General features: G+C 44.4%; 1 protein-coding gene across 1 annotated transcript in view; it reads right to left on the reverse strand.

Annotated features, from left to right (window-relative positions):
- Nucleotides 1-19,741, reverse strand: part of Klhl14 (kelch like family member 14) — a 109,611-nt gene extending 89,870 nt beyond the window's left edge. The window contains exons 1-2 of the mRNA XM_052741631.1: nucleotides 19,033-19,741; nucleotides 16,079-17,074 (exon numbers count right to left, since the gene is read on the reverse strand). Of these exons, the coding sequence (XP_052597591.1) occupies nucleotides 16,079-17,031 (953 nt within the window). The 5' untranslated portion in view covers nucleotides 17,032-17,074; nucleotides 19,033-19,741. The remainder of the gene's footprint in view (nucleotides 1-16,078; nucleotides 17,075-19,032) is intronic.
- Between the last annotated feature and the right edge of the window lie 1,432 nt (nucleotides 19,742-21,173).

A 21,173-nucleotide genomic window follows, 5' to 3' on the forward strand; every position in this document is an offset into this window, starting at 1 on the left:
GAGATGTCTGTTTACACGAAAAGGAGTTGGACTGATACCGTCTAAAGAGGCCCAGGGTGTGTTTCTCGGGTGGGAGGTGATTCTGTTGCAGCCATCCCAGGGCTAAAGTAAAGGAAGGTGATGTTCTTATTTGAGGAAGATCTGTCACCAGGGAGTGAGTGGAGCCCGGGTGGGTGTGCTCCAGACACAATGAGGTGTGGCATTCGGGATCCAGCTCCGGGACACCCTGCTGCTGTGAGTGAAATAGGAATCTCTTATCTCCCTCTTTTCCTTTTTTTTCCCCTATAGGGAGCCAATTCTTTAGGGTCTTGGATGTTTCACCAACCCCAGAAGGGCGCTAGTGCCAAAGAGAACCCTCGCTGCAAGACTGCTGTCTAGGAGACCTACCCATGGACCCTGTGGGAAGGACATTCACAAGGGCCTCTGAGTCCCACTCACTCAGTCAATCCACTATAATAACCTTTCCAACCATCAGAACTCTGACTCCTTGAAACAAATTATGCTGACAAAGTTTACTACAGATCCTAAAACTGAATTGTGGACACTCTGCTGTGAGGCTTGAATTATTCCCCAAATGCTGGAGGGCAGTAGGCACCCAAATTTCATCACTAGGCAGTAAATTTCCAAAAGACCAATAATTTCAAAACTTTCCCTAGGACTTTTTCCCCTTTTTTCTCAAGTTAATAAGTCAGAATTTTAAGATACAAATTCCATACAGATTTTCCCACACTTACCTTTCAATAAATGACTACTGTTACTTTCCTCTATCTTCTACAGATAGATGGAAAACAGAAACAAATTATTTCAGCCCTGTGGTTTTTTCAGTGTGATTCAGTCTACTGGTAGCAAAAACCTCCTGAGGTTTTTATTAAAGGTCCCCATTCCAGGCAGCAATTTGTTTGGACTCTGGGGTGGAATTGGAGAAGATATATTTTACTATGGAAAGTTTGGGGTTGATTCTTAAGAGTGTGGTTTGTTCTGGGTTTTCTGGGCTGGATGAGACGGCTTGCATTTCCCCCAATTTCTAAGTGTTGCGTTATTGGAGGTGATAGGAGGCTTTGTGGGAATTGCTGCTGAGCTGGGTTACTTTCTCTCCTGTTTACTACTTCTGTGTCTTAGTTTTGGCACTTGTAGTGAATTGGATTGTCTCCTCCAAATCCTAAACCCAAATGTGACTCACTTGTCTATCTTTAGGAAAGCAATCAGGTTGATTGATTGTCTTCGGAAGGGGAAGCCCTGATCTGACAGAGCTAGTTTTCTGATAAGAAAAAGAAGAGGAGACTTCATAAAACACAGAGGAAAGACCACACGAGGGCTGAAGGAGACCTTCCAATTAGGGAGAGGCTCACCCTAAACTAGCCCTGGTGGCACTTGGCTCTGAACTTCCAGTCGCTCGGTTATGACAGACCAAATGGGTTAATACAACCCTCCCTGAAGAACTGTCCCATCCACACAAAGGGCTGACGTGACAGGTGAATGAGTCCCATCCTCAGTTTTGGGAACAGACATCTGAGAAGGGCCCTCCTGATGAAACGTGTATGGCTGCCTCGAGAAAAGTTCCTGATTTCACACACAATCACCACCTTATGGCCCTGTGCCGTGCCTACCTGCACTGTGTAGGGAGTGCCCAGAACATGCAAAGGCATGGTCCTGAAGCTCTATATACGTGATGAAGGAGAGGAAAGCCGGGGGAACAGATAAAAAGCTTCTGTGGTAGAATTTTAGTTCCTATAAAATTATGCACATGAATTTCTTTGAGCTTTCAGAAATTTAAAATGATTCTTAAACTGTAACTGTGGCTGGAATTTCCTTGAGAAAAAGTCAAAGCACTCTCTAGAAAAATTCTTTCTAGAATGTTCTAGAAGATTCTTTAAAGGACACTATTGTTTTCTGGCCCTTGGACTATAGCTTGGTTGTGCTGATGGAAGGTGCCAGGGCTCTTGTCTTTTTTATAGTATTAATTATTATTATTCTCTCATACATTACATCCTGACTGCAGTTTCAACTCTCTCTGTTCACCCTATTCCCCTCCTTCCCTCTTCCCCAGATCCACTCCCCCTCCATTTCCCTTCAGAAAAGAGCAGGCCTCTCAGGGACATCAACTGAACACAACATAACAAGTTACGGTAAGACTAGCACAAGCCCGCCCTCATAGCAAGGCTGGGTGAGGCAGAAAAGGTTCCGAAAAGAGACGAAAGAGTCAGAAACACCCCCACTCCCACTGTTAGGAATCCCACAAGAACACCAAGCCAACAACCATAGCATATATGCAGAGGACCTAGCACAGACCCATGCAGGTTCCGTGATTACCACTTCAGTCTCTGTGAGCCCCTGTGAGCAGGCATCTTTTCTGCATAGGGGATTCCCCCTTCTGAGGAATCCAGTTTCATTAATCTACTTCCTACTACCTCTGCTTGCCACCCCCTCGTTCTGGAGAAATCCCAGTCCTGAATTTCTTCAAATGTGTTAAAGGTGGCATTACAATGTTTTTGTTTTATAGCACGTGCTTTCTCCTTTTCTCTGTTTTCAAGCTGAGGAGGCCTGAGTGCCCGCTAAGGCTTTTGTGATTCTAGGTGTTCTATCTGGAATTAGGCAACTTCTCTGTAACCTCTGTCCAGGGTAGACCATGTTCTCTACAGTCTGAACAACTAACCCAATCCCTCAAATCAACCACAAAACCATAACAATAACAAAACGTGAATGATTTGCAGGTTATTTGCTTCCTTAGCATATGTAGGTAATGTATTAAAAAAACCATGTCATCATTTACTTTTAATTAATACTCTATTCCCTTGAATGTCCAGATTAAGCAATTTTTATTTTAAATTGTAACCCCTCAATATCCCAAATTCAGAACTATGAAAGTAGCCTAACATACTTTTATTTATTTTTACTATTTTATTGATCTATTTATTTATTTATTTTGAGGCAGGGTTTCATGGAGCCCAGGCTAGCCTTGAATATTTTATTTTTGTAGGTAGCAGAGGATGAAATTCTGATCTTTCTTCTCTACTTTTGGATTACAGAAGTGTGGGACCATGCCTGGTTTATGCGGTTCTGGGGGCCAAACTCATGCATATAGGCAAGTACTCTACAAACTAACCAACATCCCACTCTTGCAATGTGAGAGTGTGTATTTTAACAGAAAGCAAAATCATTTGTTCAGAATAGCATCATCAAAACTGAAATTGTTCTGTCTAGAAATATTAGCATTAAATCTCCAAAATTCCTTCCCCCGTGTGCTCACGGACTCTAATCACATGGCACAGCAGTACCTCAGGTATTGAGAGCAGTAGAAGTCATTTCTTTTAAAAATCTACAGATTCTTTCGTCTCTGTGGAAACCTGTAGAGACTGTACCCAAGAGGAAGCCACCAAGATACTGTGATGGTGAACTTAGCTTTTCCAGCTCGGCATCTGCCTGGGTGGACAGGACAATGGTGAATTCAGCAGGAGAGTTGACCACCATTAAAACCTAATGCCTTGCTTCTGCCCTGCTGGTACCCACAAGGAATGCTTCTGCATCTCCGCTAAACTCAGAAAATCTGGTTTAATTTTGTTTTATTTTGACTTTATTTCTTCTCAGCCTTGAGTGATTCTTATAAGTCTTAGTGGTCAAAGAATTGCACTCCACTTCTCTAGAATAATGATTACACAGATATTGTTGGAATAAATACTTGTGTGCCTTTAAGGGCATTAAGTAAATGATTTGTGTGATAAATAATCTATTTTTCAATTAAAGACTTGCTTAGCTAAGTCTAGATTAGCACTTGAGAAATACAATGACCGAATCCACAAAGCCAAAATAGTCACACAAAGATGACAGCAAACAATACCAACATCAATCATGAATGCCTTTTGTGGTCCCACCGAACACCAGTATTTTTAATAGTAGTCGTCTGTGCCAAAGAAGACTACACAGGATAACTTCCTCGGTGTTTCTACATGAATTTTCTTGTCAACTCTTGTCAGCAACAACCCCCAATTCCTGCCAAAAGCTGCCTCAGCTGCTACTTAGGAGCTATAAGTGGCTTTCCTAAAAACTGAAAGGACACTCAGAGCTCAGTGTTAAGAAGACAAATAACACAGCCCAAAAAAAACCAAAAATGCCCAAAGGATTTGGATAGACATTTCTCAAAAAGACTATATGAGCAATATGCAAATGAAAAGGTGTTTAGTATGTTAGCCAGTAAGGAAATATCAACCACAGTGACTCAGCATTTCACACTCGCCAGGGCATCCATAACAAAAGATGCAAGTGTGGCTGAGGTTGTGGACAAACTGGAATGTCACACACTGCTGATCACATGCAAAATGGCGCACAGTCCCTCCAAAGGCCCAGGTTGGTTTAGGGTAGCTGATGTACTATGAGACAGCAGCAAATCTACTCATGACTGAATAAAAACATAGGTCTAGAGCCTATGGTTAAGAGCACTTTCGGAGGACTCAGGTTCCCCACAGGGCAGCTCAAAGTCGTCAGTTAGCTCCATTTCCAGGGAACTCAATGCCTCTTCAGACAAACACAGGCTCCTGCATGCATGTGGTGCACATGCATACACTCAGAGACTCGTGCATACACATAAAGTAAAACAAATATTAAAAACAAAACAAAAACCCCCACAACATAGCTCCATAAAAGTGTGTCGATGGGAGCATATAGCGGTGTAATTCATAATCACAAAAGGCAAAAACAGCCCATATGTCCAACAACTAACCTAAAAACAGAACCTGGCACATCCATGTAACAGATTACTGCTCAGCTATAAAAAGGACCAATGTATAACAACTGTACATTGCAGGTATGTGTATATGGTATACCACGTTAAAGAAGCCGATCAAAGAGGACTACATATTTTCCCACTTTTCTTATGTGAAATGTCAGAACTGGTAAATCCATGAAAACAAAAGTTAGCTTGGTGGTTGCCCACTATGAGTATTCACAGCCAGGTTTTCCAGGTGATAGTCAAACAGTATTCGAATGCTCACATTGCTGTGGGGAGGGGAGAGGGCAGTAGGGAGGAGTGAGGGCCGACTGCAAACAGGTATGAGATTCGTTGAGAAGGAGTGAGAGGGAATGATTAAAATGTCCTGAAGTTAGCTATGGTGATGACTTCTAACATAAGATACCCATCCAAAGATATACTTTGGATGGGCAAATTGTACAGTGTGTACGTTACAACTTAATAAACCCGCTCTGTATGAAGCTACCATGGTTTGTCCAGCTTTTCTGACTGCTGACATTGATCAAGAGGACAAATTAACTGCAGGATGAACCAGGGCTCAACTCAAAGGTGGATAAAATGAACATAATGTAAATCAAGAGACAGTGGGTGCAATGAGCAATGCTCCGCAGAGGCATCTTGCCGTCAGCATAGTGATGGGAGTGAGGCTATGCTTTCTATGCTAGATAGGTTATGTGTCCTACCTAAAAGTGGAAAGAAACTCAAATAAATAAATAAATAATATTCGCATATATAGAGAGCTACTTCCATAAGATAAAACCCACTGATGGCTCAAGACTTCTTCTTGGCCAGGCCTCACAGGCCAAGATGCCTACATTGTGCATCCAGAGCCCAACACCCAGAATCAAAACAAGGTGTACTATGTGCGTTTTGTAGGTGGGGAATCCGAAAACAGGTTAAGTAAATTACCCAAAGTAGAGACAGCTTATAAGAGACTGAGGTGGGATTTGAACCCATGTCTGTCTGACTTTTAGATCTCACAGAGGATACAACAAAACTGTTTAGGATATTTGCATTATAAACTTGACCTTTCCTGTGTCTCTCCTGTGACATCCCTCTGTTTCTCCCTTTTGTCATTTGGAACGGATGCTTGTGGAAGTCTTAAAAGAGGGAGATTACAGAAATTGCCACTGACAGTGATGGTACAGTTGCTATAGTAACCAATCCACCAAATTGGTCTGTGCTACTAGGCACACACTTCTGCCTCTGCAATACTCCAGTGCTGACTAGAATGCTTCACGGCCCCAGCAAACCCCTGTGAAAGCACAGGAAATGGATAGAGCTGAGGGTCAACTGCATGTGTGCAGCATGAACATTCCTTCCAAAGTTTCCCCTCCCCACTCCCTCATTTTATCTCCTCTCTTGCAGTCCTTTCATTTTACACAGTATATTTGTGGTACTTGGTTTTAAGGGATGCTGAACATCAGGGCTAAACTGCAGTCTATTGCTTTGTTCTAAGAGGATTTTATAAATAAGACTATTTTCTTTTGGGCAACAAACTGACTCTCCCAACCCAATAATTCCCTGACTCTATGACAGACTACGAATGGACCAGCACCTCATGTCCAACACATAAACAAAGCAAACATCTATTTGATTTTCTTATGAAGTCACAGAAGTGACTGTACGGGAACCAGAAGCCGACAAACAACACTAGTTGTGGGCACAGAGGAACACATGCATACATCCACCCTGTCCACATTTTTCTACAATGTTTCTGTGTTTTCAAGGACTCCTTTTCGGATACTGATGCTTTCTCTCTTCCTCCCTCTCTCCGTTTCACTGGCCTTGCCTGTCTTCAGAGGCACCTGAAGGGACATAAGGCAGGGAAGTGAAACCGACTGTAATTCTCCAGTTCACTTCTCTGCAGCCTCCAGTGAGCCAGGCTCCAGACGGTGGCCCAGCTGAGCTCTGAGAAGTTCAGAGTCCTAGCAGCACAGGTGCGGTTTACCGACTCTGCTCACAGACAGAAGAGAGGACCAGACATGGGGATGTGGGGGGAGTGTGCAGTTGAAGTGCAGGAGACTAAAGGAAGACACGTCTTTCCTATGAAATGGAAACTCTTGTGTCTCAGAAGGTCACTATTCCCCTCTGATGGACTGAGTACAGTTGTCGCAGTCACCAGGAATTCTAATCCTCTCACTTGCTCATGTCCTTGGTTTCACCTTTCAGTCTCTTCTACTTCCTTCTCCTGATCTTAACATGTCATGCTGGGGATGAAATTACAAATACCTCCCCGAGTCATCCCGATGAGCAAATGTGCATTCAGGAAACTGTGGGTTCTTGTGGCTTTAAAAATAAGTTATAAATATATTTTAAGTAGCGTTTTGTGCATATGTCTTATTTTCCTTCCTTTCTTCTTTCTTTCCCTTCTTTATCTGTTGCTACTCTGTATTTTTATTAACTGGTTGCTCTAAACCAGAATGCTGGGAAAACAAACTATATTACAACCCATTTTATGGATGGAGGGCTCAGCTAAAGCGGAGCAAAGGTAGTCATTTAGCTCTAGGAATTCAAAGGCAACAGCATTTGCATTATTGTTTGCCTGTTTTCCCAGTTCAACTCAAAAGCATACTGACTTTCCACTGTAGAATGTGCCTCTGTGGTGGCTGCTCCTATTAGTGGCTGCATCTTTCTCTGTGAGGAGACAGTCTTGTCTACAGCCTCTGACACATGTATTCATTTTTGGATCCTGGAAGGTTCAATGCTTCTTGGCCTGGGGGCTTTGCGTGTGTTTGCCTTACTTTGTCTTACCAAGTTGCATACTCTCTGATTTCCCCATACTTGTGCCCATGTTACCCTGGAGAGCTCATCATTTAAGGCTCATCTTAACCTTCTCTGTAGAGAAATTCTTCTTTGACTAGCCAGGCAAGGTAGTGACCCTCTATTCCATGATTCCAAAGATCCCATCTTTCTCTTTTTCTTTTTACTGTAAGCTACAAAAGTCTAGGAATGTATCCATCGTGTCCCACTCTGTATCTTGGAACTCAGCATGGAATTGGGCCCGTGCATATGTCTACTGCAAATGCACAGATATTCCACAGCACAGCTTTTTGTTAGGGACAGGCTACAGTGCCTCACTCAAAACTCCCTTTGTGGGTGTGACCCATTCGTACATGTAAATTTAGAGAAGCCACCCAAGGTGGTGAATGTCACCTCGCTTTTCAGGTCAAAGGATGCTGGGACTTGAGACAGTTTTGCATAAACTACACTTTTGTTTTCATCTTCTATATTTGACAAAGCTGTCTGTCACCTTTGATACTTCTAAAATGACTGCATTATGAAGCACAAGAACAAAGGCTTGATTTTTTAAATGACACATCTTAGTCACTCAGTCTTTTAATGACTTAACACCTAGTAGACAGCTATAATTATTGAACTGAATCAAATCACAGAGGATAAGACAGCATGGCAGACTTTTCTTTGTAAACATTACCTTTTTGTTGTTTTAAGGAATAATAGTTCTTTGCTTTACAATGGATTTTGTTGATAACTTTAAGATATGTAAGATTGAGTGTGTAGGGGATTCAAATGTTTCTTGAGTTGTTGTTAACTGCCCAACACCAAATCGTTATAATCTAGAGTTTCCTTGCATAATTTGTCTCTTAATGACTTCTCTGATTCTCTGTATTTTTTGTATTTTTCTTTCTACTTCTTATGCTTTTCACTCTTTCCCATGACTTCTTTCCCTCTCCCTTCCACTGTCAACTTTCTGCTACCTATCTGCTTTTCTTCCAACACTACAAACCATTTTAACCCATTTCCATTCACATTATTTGTGAAGAGATAAAACCCTCTGGTATTTACAGAAAAAATCCCTATGTTCCGTATGTCATATATAGTGAGACTAACAGTTCTTTCTTTACATCAAAATACCACTGCTTTCTTTTTCCTTCTTTTTTTAAAAAGAGATTAACACTAGGAATTTAAGCATCATGAACTATCTTGGAAGTTAATGCAAAGGACATAGGAAATGGATATTTCTTGAAATTCTAGAATGATGGAACGCATAAACAGTTATGCCAAAACAGTTCTGGCTTGTTGTACCTATAGCATACAGCTCCTTGAAAAATGATTCACATGAATAGAATTCTGTTGCATCCCCGCTTCCCCAAACAAAGCTGCCTCTCTAGTGCTCTCGTCCACAGTAGTCCTGAGAAAGTGATTTTTGGTTCAAACTTTAGCTATGCAGTTTTGTTGTATTTTCTTTCTTTTTTGTTTTTGCCTTGTTTTGTTGCTTGTTTGTTTGTTTTTGAGACAGGAGACAGGGTTTCTCTGTGTAGCCCTGGCTATCCTGGAACTCCCTCTGTAGACCAGTCTGGTCTTGAGCTCACAGAGATCTGTCTGCCTCTGCCTCCCAAGTGCTGGAATTAAAGGAATGCACTACCACCACCAGGGTTTTGCTGTTTTTTTTTTCAACATTATTTTTCAAACTCAGACTGAAAGTTCTCATATGTGTTTGAAATGCAATGGCTCATCTACTTTCTTGCCCCGTACTATCAGGACTAATAGTTAAAATGTGGTAGACTAGTAGGCTGGAATTCTGGCTTCCTAGCATATTTTCTTGCTTTTTCCTTGCCTGGACAGCTGCAAAGGTTTAAAGATGCAAACTTCAGTCACTGTTGTGGCGTGGTGAAGCCAATATGTAGAAGGTAGAGATTAGCATTTGATTTTAGCCATGTCAACAATACACATTCACAATGACTGGGTATCCTCCTCACACCGAATATTCACAAATCAATACTGTTCAGATGATTGACAAATCATGCTTTAATTTCCCAGCCTCTGAAAAGGCTGAATGAGTTCTTTATATGTGAACAATAGAAGTAATATGTAAAGCTCCTAATAGGTGTTCAATTAGTGGTAGTTACTATTTGAACTGGGGATGGGGTGGAGGAGAGACCAAGAGACACACAGAGAGATAGGGAAACGGAGAGGGATGAAAAGAGGGAGAGTACACCTTCTGCAGGTTCTGGATCTCATATACTTGAAAAAGATGAGTAACTTACTCACTCATACTATAGCTATCTAGGATTGCTACTAGGTTCTTAAGTTTTACCGTGGAAACATGAAATTCTAACCTGGCATGATAGAATTAGTTATGAAACCCTTCTAAATGGAAGGCAGAAGACTAATGGGGAATCTTTCCATTAGAATAAGGTCATTTACTTGTTTGATTTGCTTTGTTTTATGGTGTTTAGACAGGGTCTTACTATATAGGTCTGGTTAGCCTGGTACTCTCTACTCTCTCAGACTGGTCCAAAACAACATGTAGCAATCCTCCTGCTTCTGCCTCCTGAATGCTAGGATCACAGGAGTGTGTCAGCATGTCTGTTGGTGTTTATCTATGTTGGTCACTGGTATATCTTAAGTGCCTATGACAGAGGTTGACAAACCATGGTCCAATGAGTAAAGTGAGTCTGCTTCCTAGCTTTATGAAGCTTCAAAACTGAGGATGGTTTGCATGCTTTTAAATGGTTGAAAATAATGACATGAGAATTAATGGAAGCTCATTATCTTCAAAGGCAGTTTTATTGTTGCATACCTGTGCTTAGTCACCGATTCACTGTCTGTGCCACTCTTTACTGTGAGAGTAGGATTATTGCAATGCAGGGCTTGTGACCACAAAGCCGAAAAAAAAAATGATCTTTCACTTTTTATAGAAAAAGAGTTGCTAACAACAGGAAAGATACTTCTCTTTGAGTTTGTGTGTGTGTTCTATGCATGTGTACTATTCGTGTGTTTGTGCCTGTATGTGTACACGTGTGCATTGTGTGCACATACATGTGCAGGCCAGGGACCAATGTCAGGTGTCTTCCTCAGTCATCCTTACATTTTTTTTTTTTTTTGGTTTTTCGAGACACATCCTTACATTTTTTAAAACAATATCTCTCACTGAACTTGGAGCTCACCAATTCAGGTAGCCTGGCTGGGAAGCAGAAGCCACTTTACTCTCTCTCCCTCTCTCTCTCTCTCTCTCTCTCTCTCTCTCTCTCTCTCTCTCTTGCTCTCTGACTTTCTGGTGTTAGGATTACAAGCACTCACTGCCACATTCAGCTTTTATGTGGGTGCTGGGGATCAAACTCAGATACTAATGTGCATGCTGCAAGCTACCTCCTCCATCCTTCCTAAGTATTTTTAGAGTCAGATGCATTGATGTTTGACCCTTCCCAAAAGAAAGCTTTAAATGTAGATGTGAGTCCAAGGTCAGCCACAGAATAGCATAGGAATATATGATATATATGATATATATATCATATATATGATAAAATAGGATATAGTAAGAAGTGCACAGTATATGGAAGAAAACAGACCCAACTGCTATGCTGCCTGACCTCACTGTGCAAGCCTGGCCATCAGGCTTAAGGTCTCTGGGCATCAACTATTTCATCTATAAAATCAGGCTAATGATGAGAAAATAAGAACTAATGTTTGTGAAGTGTTTAGAACAGCACATGGTATAAGTAGCTACAGTTTATTTATTTATTTATTTATTTATTTATTTATTTATTTATTTATTTATTTATTTATTTATTTATTTATTTATTTACTTTGGGATGAGGTATTGCTCTGTAGCTCCAGCTGGCCGTAAACTCACCATCCTCCTGCCTCTACCTCCTAAGTGTTTGACTACAGGCATGAGGCACCACACTTAACTACGGCAATACAATTTTAACTGTGTTTTTCTGTTAAGAAATTTCAGATACTTAATAAATTAGCCAAGTAAATGAGTGAATCTCAATATGCTTGTACACAGGAAGAAATCCAAGCATGAAATAAAATTTGAAGATGTCCATTTTTGTCAGCAAGTCATCTATGTGGAGAAAACAAACGCATCAGTATGTACTCTAATTGCCTTTGGATTGTAGGAAAGAACTGTTGGCCTCTCATACCTGTGATACAATTTTGTAATCAATGCCCCTGTTTCAGATAATAAACGAATTGTATTGTAAATGGTTGAGTAACTTCTGATACAAAAATCTAACTACCTAACGACTTCTAATCTGGGGGTATCAAATTGGCATAAAGGGAAACAGCGATTTAGAGAATGCAGATTGGTTGCTTTGCTGAGGCTGTCACTCTGTCCTTAGGAAGAGAGCCAATAAAGCCACTGTCCTGCAGTCAGCGTGTGGGCATCCAGGCCAGTAACCACACTTGCATATTAGCTAATGCCACTGCATTCCAGCATTGTAAGACATTTTGGGAATTGATACTTAGGACTCATGGGGTTGGGGATTTAGCTCAGTGGTAGAGCGCTTGCTTAGCAAGAGCAAGGCCCTGGGTTCGGTCCTCAGCTCCCGAAAAAAAAAAAAAAAAAAGATACTTAGGACTCTAAGTACCTAAATAGATTCTCACATTAACTAATGCATAATCTTTAAATAGACCATGCTAGGTGAAAAGTAAAAGCTTCATATGGTTGCTTTCTGTCTTTTATGTAATAGAATTGCTTGATACTCTTCAGTATGGGGCTGTCTAAAGGACAATACATTAGCTGCTTCATTATCTTCATGCCTGTTTTTCACTACAGGTGCTGTCTGTGTGGTGTCTAACTATAGCCTGACTGACACATTGATGAAGTGAGACACCCCTCCTTTCTTATTTCATGATCTTAGTTTGTTCAACTGTCAGTAAGCAAAACACTCCTTTGACTTAGATTGTGGAAGCTGCAATGAAAATGTAGACAAACGGTAACCACTCCAGTCCAATCTGAGATTATTACTAAATTGTGCATTAAAATTAAAAACTACAAAGAAAAAAGAAACTTTTGGTGACTTAGGCGAACTTAGGCCTTCGGTCTTGTAAGTGGACCTGTAACTGAGTGTGTGCTCCACTAGTCTCCACATCTTCCCCAGCCACTCTCCAGCTCTGACTTCATCCCCGGGAGTGTTCGAGCTTTAGAAGACTTCAGTAGTGACTCCCCCACCAACTTTCCCAGAGCTTAATTCATACTTTCCTTCAAATGAAGAGAGACATTCTTATCTCTTAATAAATCCAAAGAAAACAGTCAAGACGTCAGACTTAAAATGTTTTATGGGTATTCAAGTCCTGTCACCTTCAAAAATTAAAAGAAAAAACCCTGATAAAAATGAGAAAGATGTGTATCTTGAGGCATAATTTTATATTTTGATATAAAAGAAATAAGAAACTTGCAGCCCCATCTTCAAGTAATTAGTAATTTAAAATGACAAGACTTGACAAAGGCTATGAAATTGTAGACACAAGTAATAAGTCCTAGTGGTTTATTGCTTGGCAGAGTGAGTGCAGTTAATAGTAACATATTGATAAATTAGGTTAGACACCTTAACATTCTTATAAAAAGATGAGAGGTAGTCAGGTAATAAATACATTACGTAGCTTAACTTAATCTTCTTATTTCTTTTATTGAACTAATGCTTACTTTATTAAAACAGAATATGAACCTGAGTTCAAATGACATACTCAGAAAAATTGAGCAACTAGAGAAAAATGTAAAATTGATTCCAGTTTTTTCTGCAAAGTCTTCCTTGGCTGCTCATTTTTCCACATAATACAAATTCAGAATTATTTAGTCATCTTTAAAGTCATGTTTTGTTTTATTATATTAAAATCTTTACTTTCTACAGATACAATATATAATTTCAACATGTGAATTCTTTTACCTACTTTATTTGCTTGTATTTTATATTCATTCTGATCAACTGGTCAATTTTAATTCCCCTTTACCCTCTCTAAATTTGAGATGTGTCTTCATATTTGGGATCTAAAAATTACAGGTAGAGGGAAAGTAATAAATAAAATGCCGTTCTGTTCAGTTGTCTTCAATAAAAGTGATGTGATCTAAAAAACAATACGGTGACATATTTAACCTCCTGCTGACCTCTGCACAAGGCTGAGAAAACAGTTTTCTATCATACTGGCTATAATACAGGGCCCATTTAGTACTAAAGGGTTTTAACCTAGAACACTTCTGTCTACACTCAAGTTAAAATTCTTCATTCTTCTGTGAATGCAAATTAGAATAATGTGATTGGTCCCTAAAATGGAAAATGCCCCAGTTACTAATAATGGAATGGAGTTGAAATTATATTCTTGAGATTGCCAATAGGTTTGGTAAACTATTTTCTTTTCTATCTTCCTCTTCTAAGGGAAAATACAGTTTTCCCCCTACTGCAGAAGTATCAGATTCCTGCAGCATCCGTGACACTTGTAAGCATTCAGTGGTCAGACACCACTACATAACCTTCAAATGATGTGGCCCAGTGAAGCTGGGAGGTGCTGTCACGGAGCCGGGCAGCCTGGTATCTTAGCCATACACCAGGACAGAGCCAGCAGGTCCCAGCTGGTATGCTGATTCCAGACTAAGGTAGGGGTTTGACTAAGGTTTTGCATTTTGAATGTGAACTCCTCTGACATTGAATCCTAGGACATATTTACATATAACAGTGCATTGAGCATGCCAGAAATTATTTACCAGATCTAATGTACAAAGCTTATTTGCCCAAATTACTCTTAGGACAAGTTCAATTTTAAATTTATTATCCCCTTTAGGTTTCTGATTTATCCTAAATTTATTCTAAATTACGTTTTTTAAATGTAAAGGGCAGTCTCAAGAGTTTAACTATATGATCTGAATTCTTCACCATGTAGGGTATGTGCTAAATGAATATAGTGATAGATCAGTCAGAAATGAAAAAATGTAACACAGTGGACTATTACCAATATCCTTTGGATTGTTACTCAACAATACCCTTTGGCATGGCAACATCTGCCCATCACAGTGAGCTCGTCATTTTGATCTTTAGACATATGAAACACACCTAAGAAAACCCATTTTCTAATTTGTTCTGACTTGGACTTGTGTGCTCATTGTTGACGTAAGGGAGGGGTTGTATTGCTGCTTCTGGTATAGACATCTTTTGACACCATGATACACAAACTTGTCTCCCACAGCTATTCAAAAAGTCAATCAACAGGATTTGTTACAAGTTCAGGATTTCTCATCCCTCCAGTCGCCCTGAACTTAACGGTAGTGCTACCCAAACAACTGTAGTTAATAGGCTGTGTTCCTTTAAATTTCTTTTTTCCTCAGACTGGTAGAAACATCATGAAAAAAAAGAATCCAAACATCTACTCTCCTAAGGTTGCCCGGAGTGCTCCCCATACCCCAGGCATCTATCTGCATGGGACTATGCCTTGGCAGATTGTCAAGCCATGCCCTTTTGTTATGTACTACTTGAAGGTTTACACTGGTCTCAGTGGCCTGGCATCAGAAATCCAGATGCCTAATCATGAAAAGCAGGGGATACCGTGCTCTTCTCCAAAACCAGAAAGGAGCCTTTTGCTAGGGCTCCTTTAGAAGGGTTTTTAAACGGGAGCCAATCAAACACCATTGCCAGTTTCTGCAGTCTTTGCATCTGCGACACTTTCCAAAAGCATCATTTCTCTCTCTTTGGACATGAGATGCTGTTTGCAGACACTTTCTAACTGGCAAGGGCAGACAGCATCAACAGTTCCCTAACTTCCCTGTGACTCCCGCTAGGCACACAGATCAACTGGAGGGAGGTACAGGACTCTGCTCCCAGCCCTTCTCAACCACCAACTGTCAATTCCCTCTTCTTGGGGACAAGAGTTAGCAGGCAAGGTTCACCCCACCACCCTAAAATGGTTAGCTTTGCTCTCCTTTAAAAAGTGAAGAGGGAGAGCTTTCCGCAGGATAGAAAAGTTTGCTTGGCCACAGGATGCCCAGCGTTGCAACAAACAACAGGAATGGACAAAGCCTTTTGGGAGTTCCAGGCTACGAAGAGAGCAGACCCCAGTCACAGACAGAACCAAAACAAACAATAAAAACTTGAGTGCATGGCAGAAACACTATGAAGTTCTCTCTCTTTGGCTGGCACTGTCTGGGAGTTCCTCCTGGCCCAAAGCAGGAAAGAGGAAGGTCGTCACCACAGGCTCCCTCTCCTTGAACAAGTCCACCTTGAAGTGCAATGAGACCTGACTGGCAAATGTGTCCAGAGCTGCTCTTCTGAACTGCCCAGGCCTTTGGGCCCCACCTACTTGTTCAGCTTTAACCCTAGTCTGCAACCTTCAACGTTTCCTGACCTGAAGATTTGGGAACCTGGGCGTTCAAGCGCTCGGGCATGCTGTTAGGCCAGGTTCCTGTTGTCCCTTCTGACACTCTAAAATCAACTTTCCCTTCGCCAGCTGAATTGTTTGAGATGGTTTTTCAGCGTGCAGGAGCCTCCGGCCCAGCCCACCCAGTTCTCCCCTCCTCTCTGCCCCCTCCCCTCCCTCCGGCCTCTCCAGCTCTCCCCCACCCCCCAATCCCACCCCGCCTTCCTCTTTGTTGTCTCCTACCTGCTGGCCAGGCTCTGCCTGCAGTGCTGTCTGAAGGGCATCAGGTGGTAGTTCATGGCGTCCAGCAGCAGCTTCTGGCAGACCGGGTCGGTGCGCATGAAATCCACCGACTGGACCCGCTCTACCAGCTCCGGGGCGGGGATGAGCGCGAAGCGGAGGCGCTTCATGAGGTCAGGCGCGTACTGCATGCGGGTCTCGCGGTCGTGCTCCAGCCACAGCACGGACATCTGGAAAAGTGCCAGCTCCGACTCCACGGGGGGCGGCAGCGAGTCCAGCAGGGCACGCATCTCCTCGAAGTTAAGCAACAGCACATCCTCCACCAGGTACTTGTTGGCCAGCTTCTTGGTCTCCTCCAGGCCGTGCAGGGCGGCGATCTTGCACACCTGCTTGTAGTTCTGCACCGAGATCTGGTCGTTGAGGAACTGAACGCAGAGCTTGGTGACCTGAGGGATATGCAGGATCTTGCTGACCGACAGCACCTCCTCCACGGTGTCCAGGGAGAGGGTCACGTTGGCCGTGTAGAGGTATTCGAGCACTAGGCGCAGCCCGATGGACGAGCAGCCCTGCAGCACGAGGTTGTTGATGGCTCGGGGACTGGTCAGCAGCTTGTCGTCGGGGGAGGAGGAAGGAGTCCCGGGCTCCTCCTGTGGCGGTGGCTGCTGCTGCTGTGGAGGCTGCTGCTGCGGCTGCTGCTGCTGCTGCTGGTCCTTGGGGGCCCCCAGGCCGTCCTGGCCGCCGACCCCTCCCCCGAGAGGGGGGTGGCTGGAGAAGAGTGATCGGAAGTACTGCGAGCAGGAGGCCAGCACGGCCTTGTGGCAGTGGAACTGTTGGCCCTGGGCCGTCAGGGTCACGTCGCAAAAGAGCTGCTTCCTCCACAGCAGGTTGAGGCCGTGCAGCAGGTTGTCACTGTGGCTGGGGTCGAAGGTGGAGGTCCTGTCCCCGGATCTGGACATGGCGAGCTGACTCGGCGCACCTGGCTTTAAACCCTCCTCCAACCTGGCAGACAGGGGTGGGGGATGGGAGGGGGAGTAGGGTGGTGTAGGGGGGTGGGGTGTGGCCGGGGTGGGGAAGGGTGTGGAGGGGAGAGAGGAACAACAATCAAAGCCCCGCTTGGCTCCCTCTCTGTGCGCTCAGGACCCGACCCTAAGAGGAAGGTGTGAAGGCGCGGGATCCTGAGCGCCTCCTGAAGGGTCCTCGTCTGGGGTCGGGACGCCGGTTCTGCTCCCTGCTACCTCTTACACACTTCACCCCTCACTTTCCTAAAAGCACCCAGGCTCCTCTCTTGGCAGCGACAGCGGTGACAGCAGCGGCGGCAAAAGTGGAGGCTGAGGCCGTGACACCTCGTGGGCTCGTGTCCATGCCCGGCTGGATGAAGGGAAAGGCCGGGAGTGGGGAGTCAGGGGGTGCCCCGAGAGCTCAGAAGCGACCGACGGCGGCGGTTCCAGGTCAACTGGTGCTGGAAGCTTTGCTTTTCTTAGTTGGCCCAGTTTGGGGGTGGGGTGGGAAAAGGGGGGTAACACGGGCGTGCGAGTGGGCGATTCTTAGCTCTCTAAAAGCTGGGGACACCTTCGATTATCCGCGCTGCCCCGAAAAAGTCCTAGGCTCACAGTCTGAGGGAGGAGATAAAGCCCTTTCTTCTCCCGGGGAAGTGCAGCGGAGCGCGATGGGGACCCGCTCAGTGGACTCGGCAGAGGCGGGAGCTGTCCTTATCAATTCTAGCTCATTTCGCTCAGCCCGGCCCTGCCCGCTTCCCCGCTTCGCAAACTGTTGGTTTCCCTCGCCGCCACCCCGTTTTGCTAATTTTCCAGAGACGCCTTTAAACCTGGCCAGAGAGAGAATCCTTCCACCCACACCACCCACCCACCCCTGACCCCCTTCTCCCTGCACCTTTGCTATTTCAGAGCACGGAAGTTCAGACATCTAGTTCCCCTTCCAGTGCGGGGCGGCACCGGGGAAGACTGGGGGGCAAGTTGGGGTGCCAGGCTGGATTTAGAGCAGGAGACTAGAGGCCAGGAGGGATTGGTGTGGACCGGTCTCCCTCTCGAGCACCGGGAGCAGTCGCTTTAACTGGAGGAACTATGAGAAGTTCAAGTTAGAAGGCAGGTGTTGGGGGAGGGGTGGCGGCCGTGGAGTGGGGGTGGGGGTGGGGGCGCGGTCCGGTGCGGGGGGTCTCTGCTCCACACCCAAAAGGATTTTGGGTAGGCACAGCATCCCCGCGACCCCCGGGGTTCAGCTCCAGAGGTCCCCCACTCGGGCACCCCCACTCCCCCAGCCCTGGAAGTACTTCTGTAAAAAGTCTGAGCCGCCCGCTTCTAGGGGCTAGGAGGCCGGGGAGGGGGAGGCCAGGTGAAATCCACACGCCGAGTCCTTAATCTGTAATTGCACCTTTCAGGGCTGAACGGGAAGGGACCCTCTGCCCGCGTCCCGCCGCGCGCCCGCCGGGACCACCGCCGCCGCCGCCGTCGCCGCCGCCGCCGCCCGGCTCCGAGGGACCCGCCGGACCTGCCCCTTCCGCTGCGGCTCACTCTGCCTTGCCCGGCGCCGCTTCTGGATCGCCGGCTTCTCGTTCCAACCAGACTCGGCTCCTCTCCACTCACTTTCCCATCCTGTTCCAGGTGGACCCTAACCTCCCTCCCCCGGCAGCAGCCCCCTCCCCTAAAGCTCGAGCTGGCGGGGGAAACACTTGAGTCCTCCCTGGAAGTGGCCCCGGTCATACCTCTCTCCAGCTCGCCCCGCTTCGTTGTCTCGCCCCCCCCCCCATCTTTTCCTAGTCTTTTTCCTTCTTGTTCTCCTCCTTTGCTTCCACCCCCCCATCTGCTTATTTCTTGCAATGGGAGTTTTATTCTTTATAAGCGTGTGCCACAACCCTCCCCCCCATAAGTCTCCCCCCACCCCACAACAACCCAAAAGACAAGGAAAATACAGGCAAGGTAGACCCAAGGCCAGAAACTTACCTGCTGTCAGCCAGCTGCAAAGTCAGGGCTCACTTAAGCTCCCCCCAAAATCAATTGTCCTTCCTTTTTAAAGGTTTGCTCTCTCCTTGGGAGGGGAACACACCTTCTGGCTCCCAACTCCAGGCAGTCACTCTGTACAATTTATTTTGTCGTACATCATTTGATCACCATGAATTAGCAACAGCAAGAAAATATAGGAGGAGAGGGAGAAAAGAGAGAAAGAGAGAGGGAGAGAGAGAGGAGAGAGAGGGAGAGAGAGAGAGAGGGAGCAGAGCTTTCTGCAAGAGAAGAAGAAGAAAAAATGTACGTGTGACAAATTATGCTACCAAGAAACAACACATCATTATCCTTGGGCCTGGGGCTCAGTGAGTCGTAACGAGAGTAATAGGAAATCCACGGTTGGGGAGAGAAATGGTCGTGCTTGGCCAGTAGAGAGAGACCATACAGGGGGATGGATGCTGGAGAGACTCGCAAAATTATGGCTCAAGGCTATTGTAAAAATTGTCGAGCGTAAATGACTGCGATTTCAAACATCTTTGGAAGAAAGAAGGGGAAAAAGCGAGCCCCCCCTCCCTCCCTCTCCCTCTCTCTCCCTCTCTCTTCTCTTCTCTCTATAAAGAACCGTCAAGTTTTAGTGCGCATTGCTAATTAGTCAATTTCTCTCTGCCTTCACAGGCTGGCGACTTCGCTGCTGAGCTGAAACTGCTAATTTCTGTGACCAGCTTTTTTCTTAGCTGTGATCTGGATGAATGAGTAGCTGTCTCACAGAGATGACAAAAATAAACTCTAATCCCCCCCAAAATTTCCACTACATCTTTCTCATGCATAGATTTATGATCTTCAAGCGCTCTGTGCAATATGCAAACTTTTTTTGTGTCTGTGTATATGCTGTTGTTTGCAGCTTCCACAACATCGGTATGCTGGGTTTTCCCTCCCACCCCCAGCCCCCACACACTCTCAAATGCAGAAGCTGCCTGATCTCAAAGTATGCTAGGATGCCACTTTAGCCTGTCTTGGTATCTAGGGTGTGGGACTGACTTGGAAGATACCAGCCCTCACCCTAGGAGGGCTGAGGACACACACCAGGGGTGGGGGAAGTCCAGCTGGGAGAACAGAGGACAGGCCTTGGATTTTTTCTCTCTGTACTATTCAAGCTTTATGATCTTGTTGGAAAACATATTTTTCTCTCATTATTTTTGTCTGGTTAAACAACCTCTTTTGAAGTTCTCTGTCAGCTTTTGACACATAAGAGTACAGAAACCATGCTTTTTATTAACACATTATCATATTGTCAGATTTGTATTTCAATTAAGAGTCTTTGGTTAGCAGGAGCTAGTATTAACTGTTAGGGGACCCAGCTGTAATTTTACAAATGTAACCTTTCAACTTCAGAGTTCACTTGATAAATAAGGGCCATCCCATAGGGCTCACATTGTTGACCCTGCTTAGCATTCAGAATGAACCTCAGTCTTAGGACTTCGGCTGCACCAGAAAGACATGAGCATTTTAGTAGAGGATATGTTCTCCAGACTTATCTCATCACATATGGTCCCCTCATTTAAGTTATCAATGAGAGCTGGAGGTGTCCAAGAAACACACACACACACACACACACACACACACACACACACACACACACACACAACATACATGCACACTGGGAGGGGAACAGAAAAAGAAAGGCATGCCCTTGAATAAAATGAATATAAAAGAAAACTGGATATGAATTGACTTGAGTTTTGTCAATAAATATAGAATGATTCACTATAATGTACTCTGGGTAGTAAACTTATTAAAGTATATCACCCAAGCATTGTCTTTTTACACACACACCCTTGATTTGTGAGAGATGGAAAGACACCTGCTTAAGTGTGTATGTGTGTGTGTGTGTGGGGGGGGGCTGAAACATTTGAAGCTTAGAAACAGGGGACTTCCCAGCTAGAATGATAACATTAACATGCATATGGGATACTTACGCAAATAAATGAGGGGAAGGAGCCAAAGCCCCTACAAAGGCAGGCCCTTTGCTGCCCAGGTTCCTGGGTTATTTGAGAGGAGACTTCTTTATTCTGATCTAGCTGAGGTCCTGCATTCTCCTCTCCCACTTAACAGTGAAACCGAACTCACAGTAAGACAAAAGA

This window comes from Peromyscus californicus, unplaced genomic scaffold, assembly GCF_007827085.1.
Source record: "Peromyscus californicus insignis strain IS unplaced genomic scaffold, ASM782708v3 Scaffold_17__1_contigs__length_78620276, whole genome shotgun sequence".
Taxonomy (NCBI): Eukaryota; Metazoa; Chordata; class Mammalia; order Rodentia; family Cricetidae; genus Peromyscus; species Peromyscus californicus.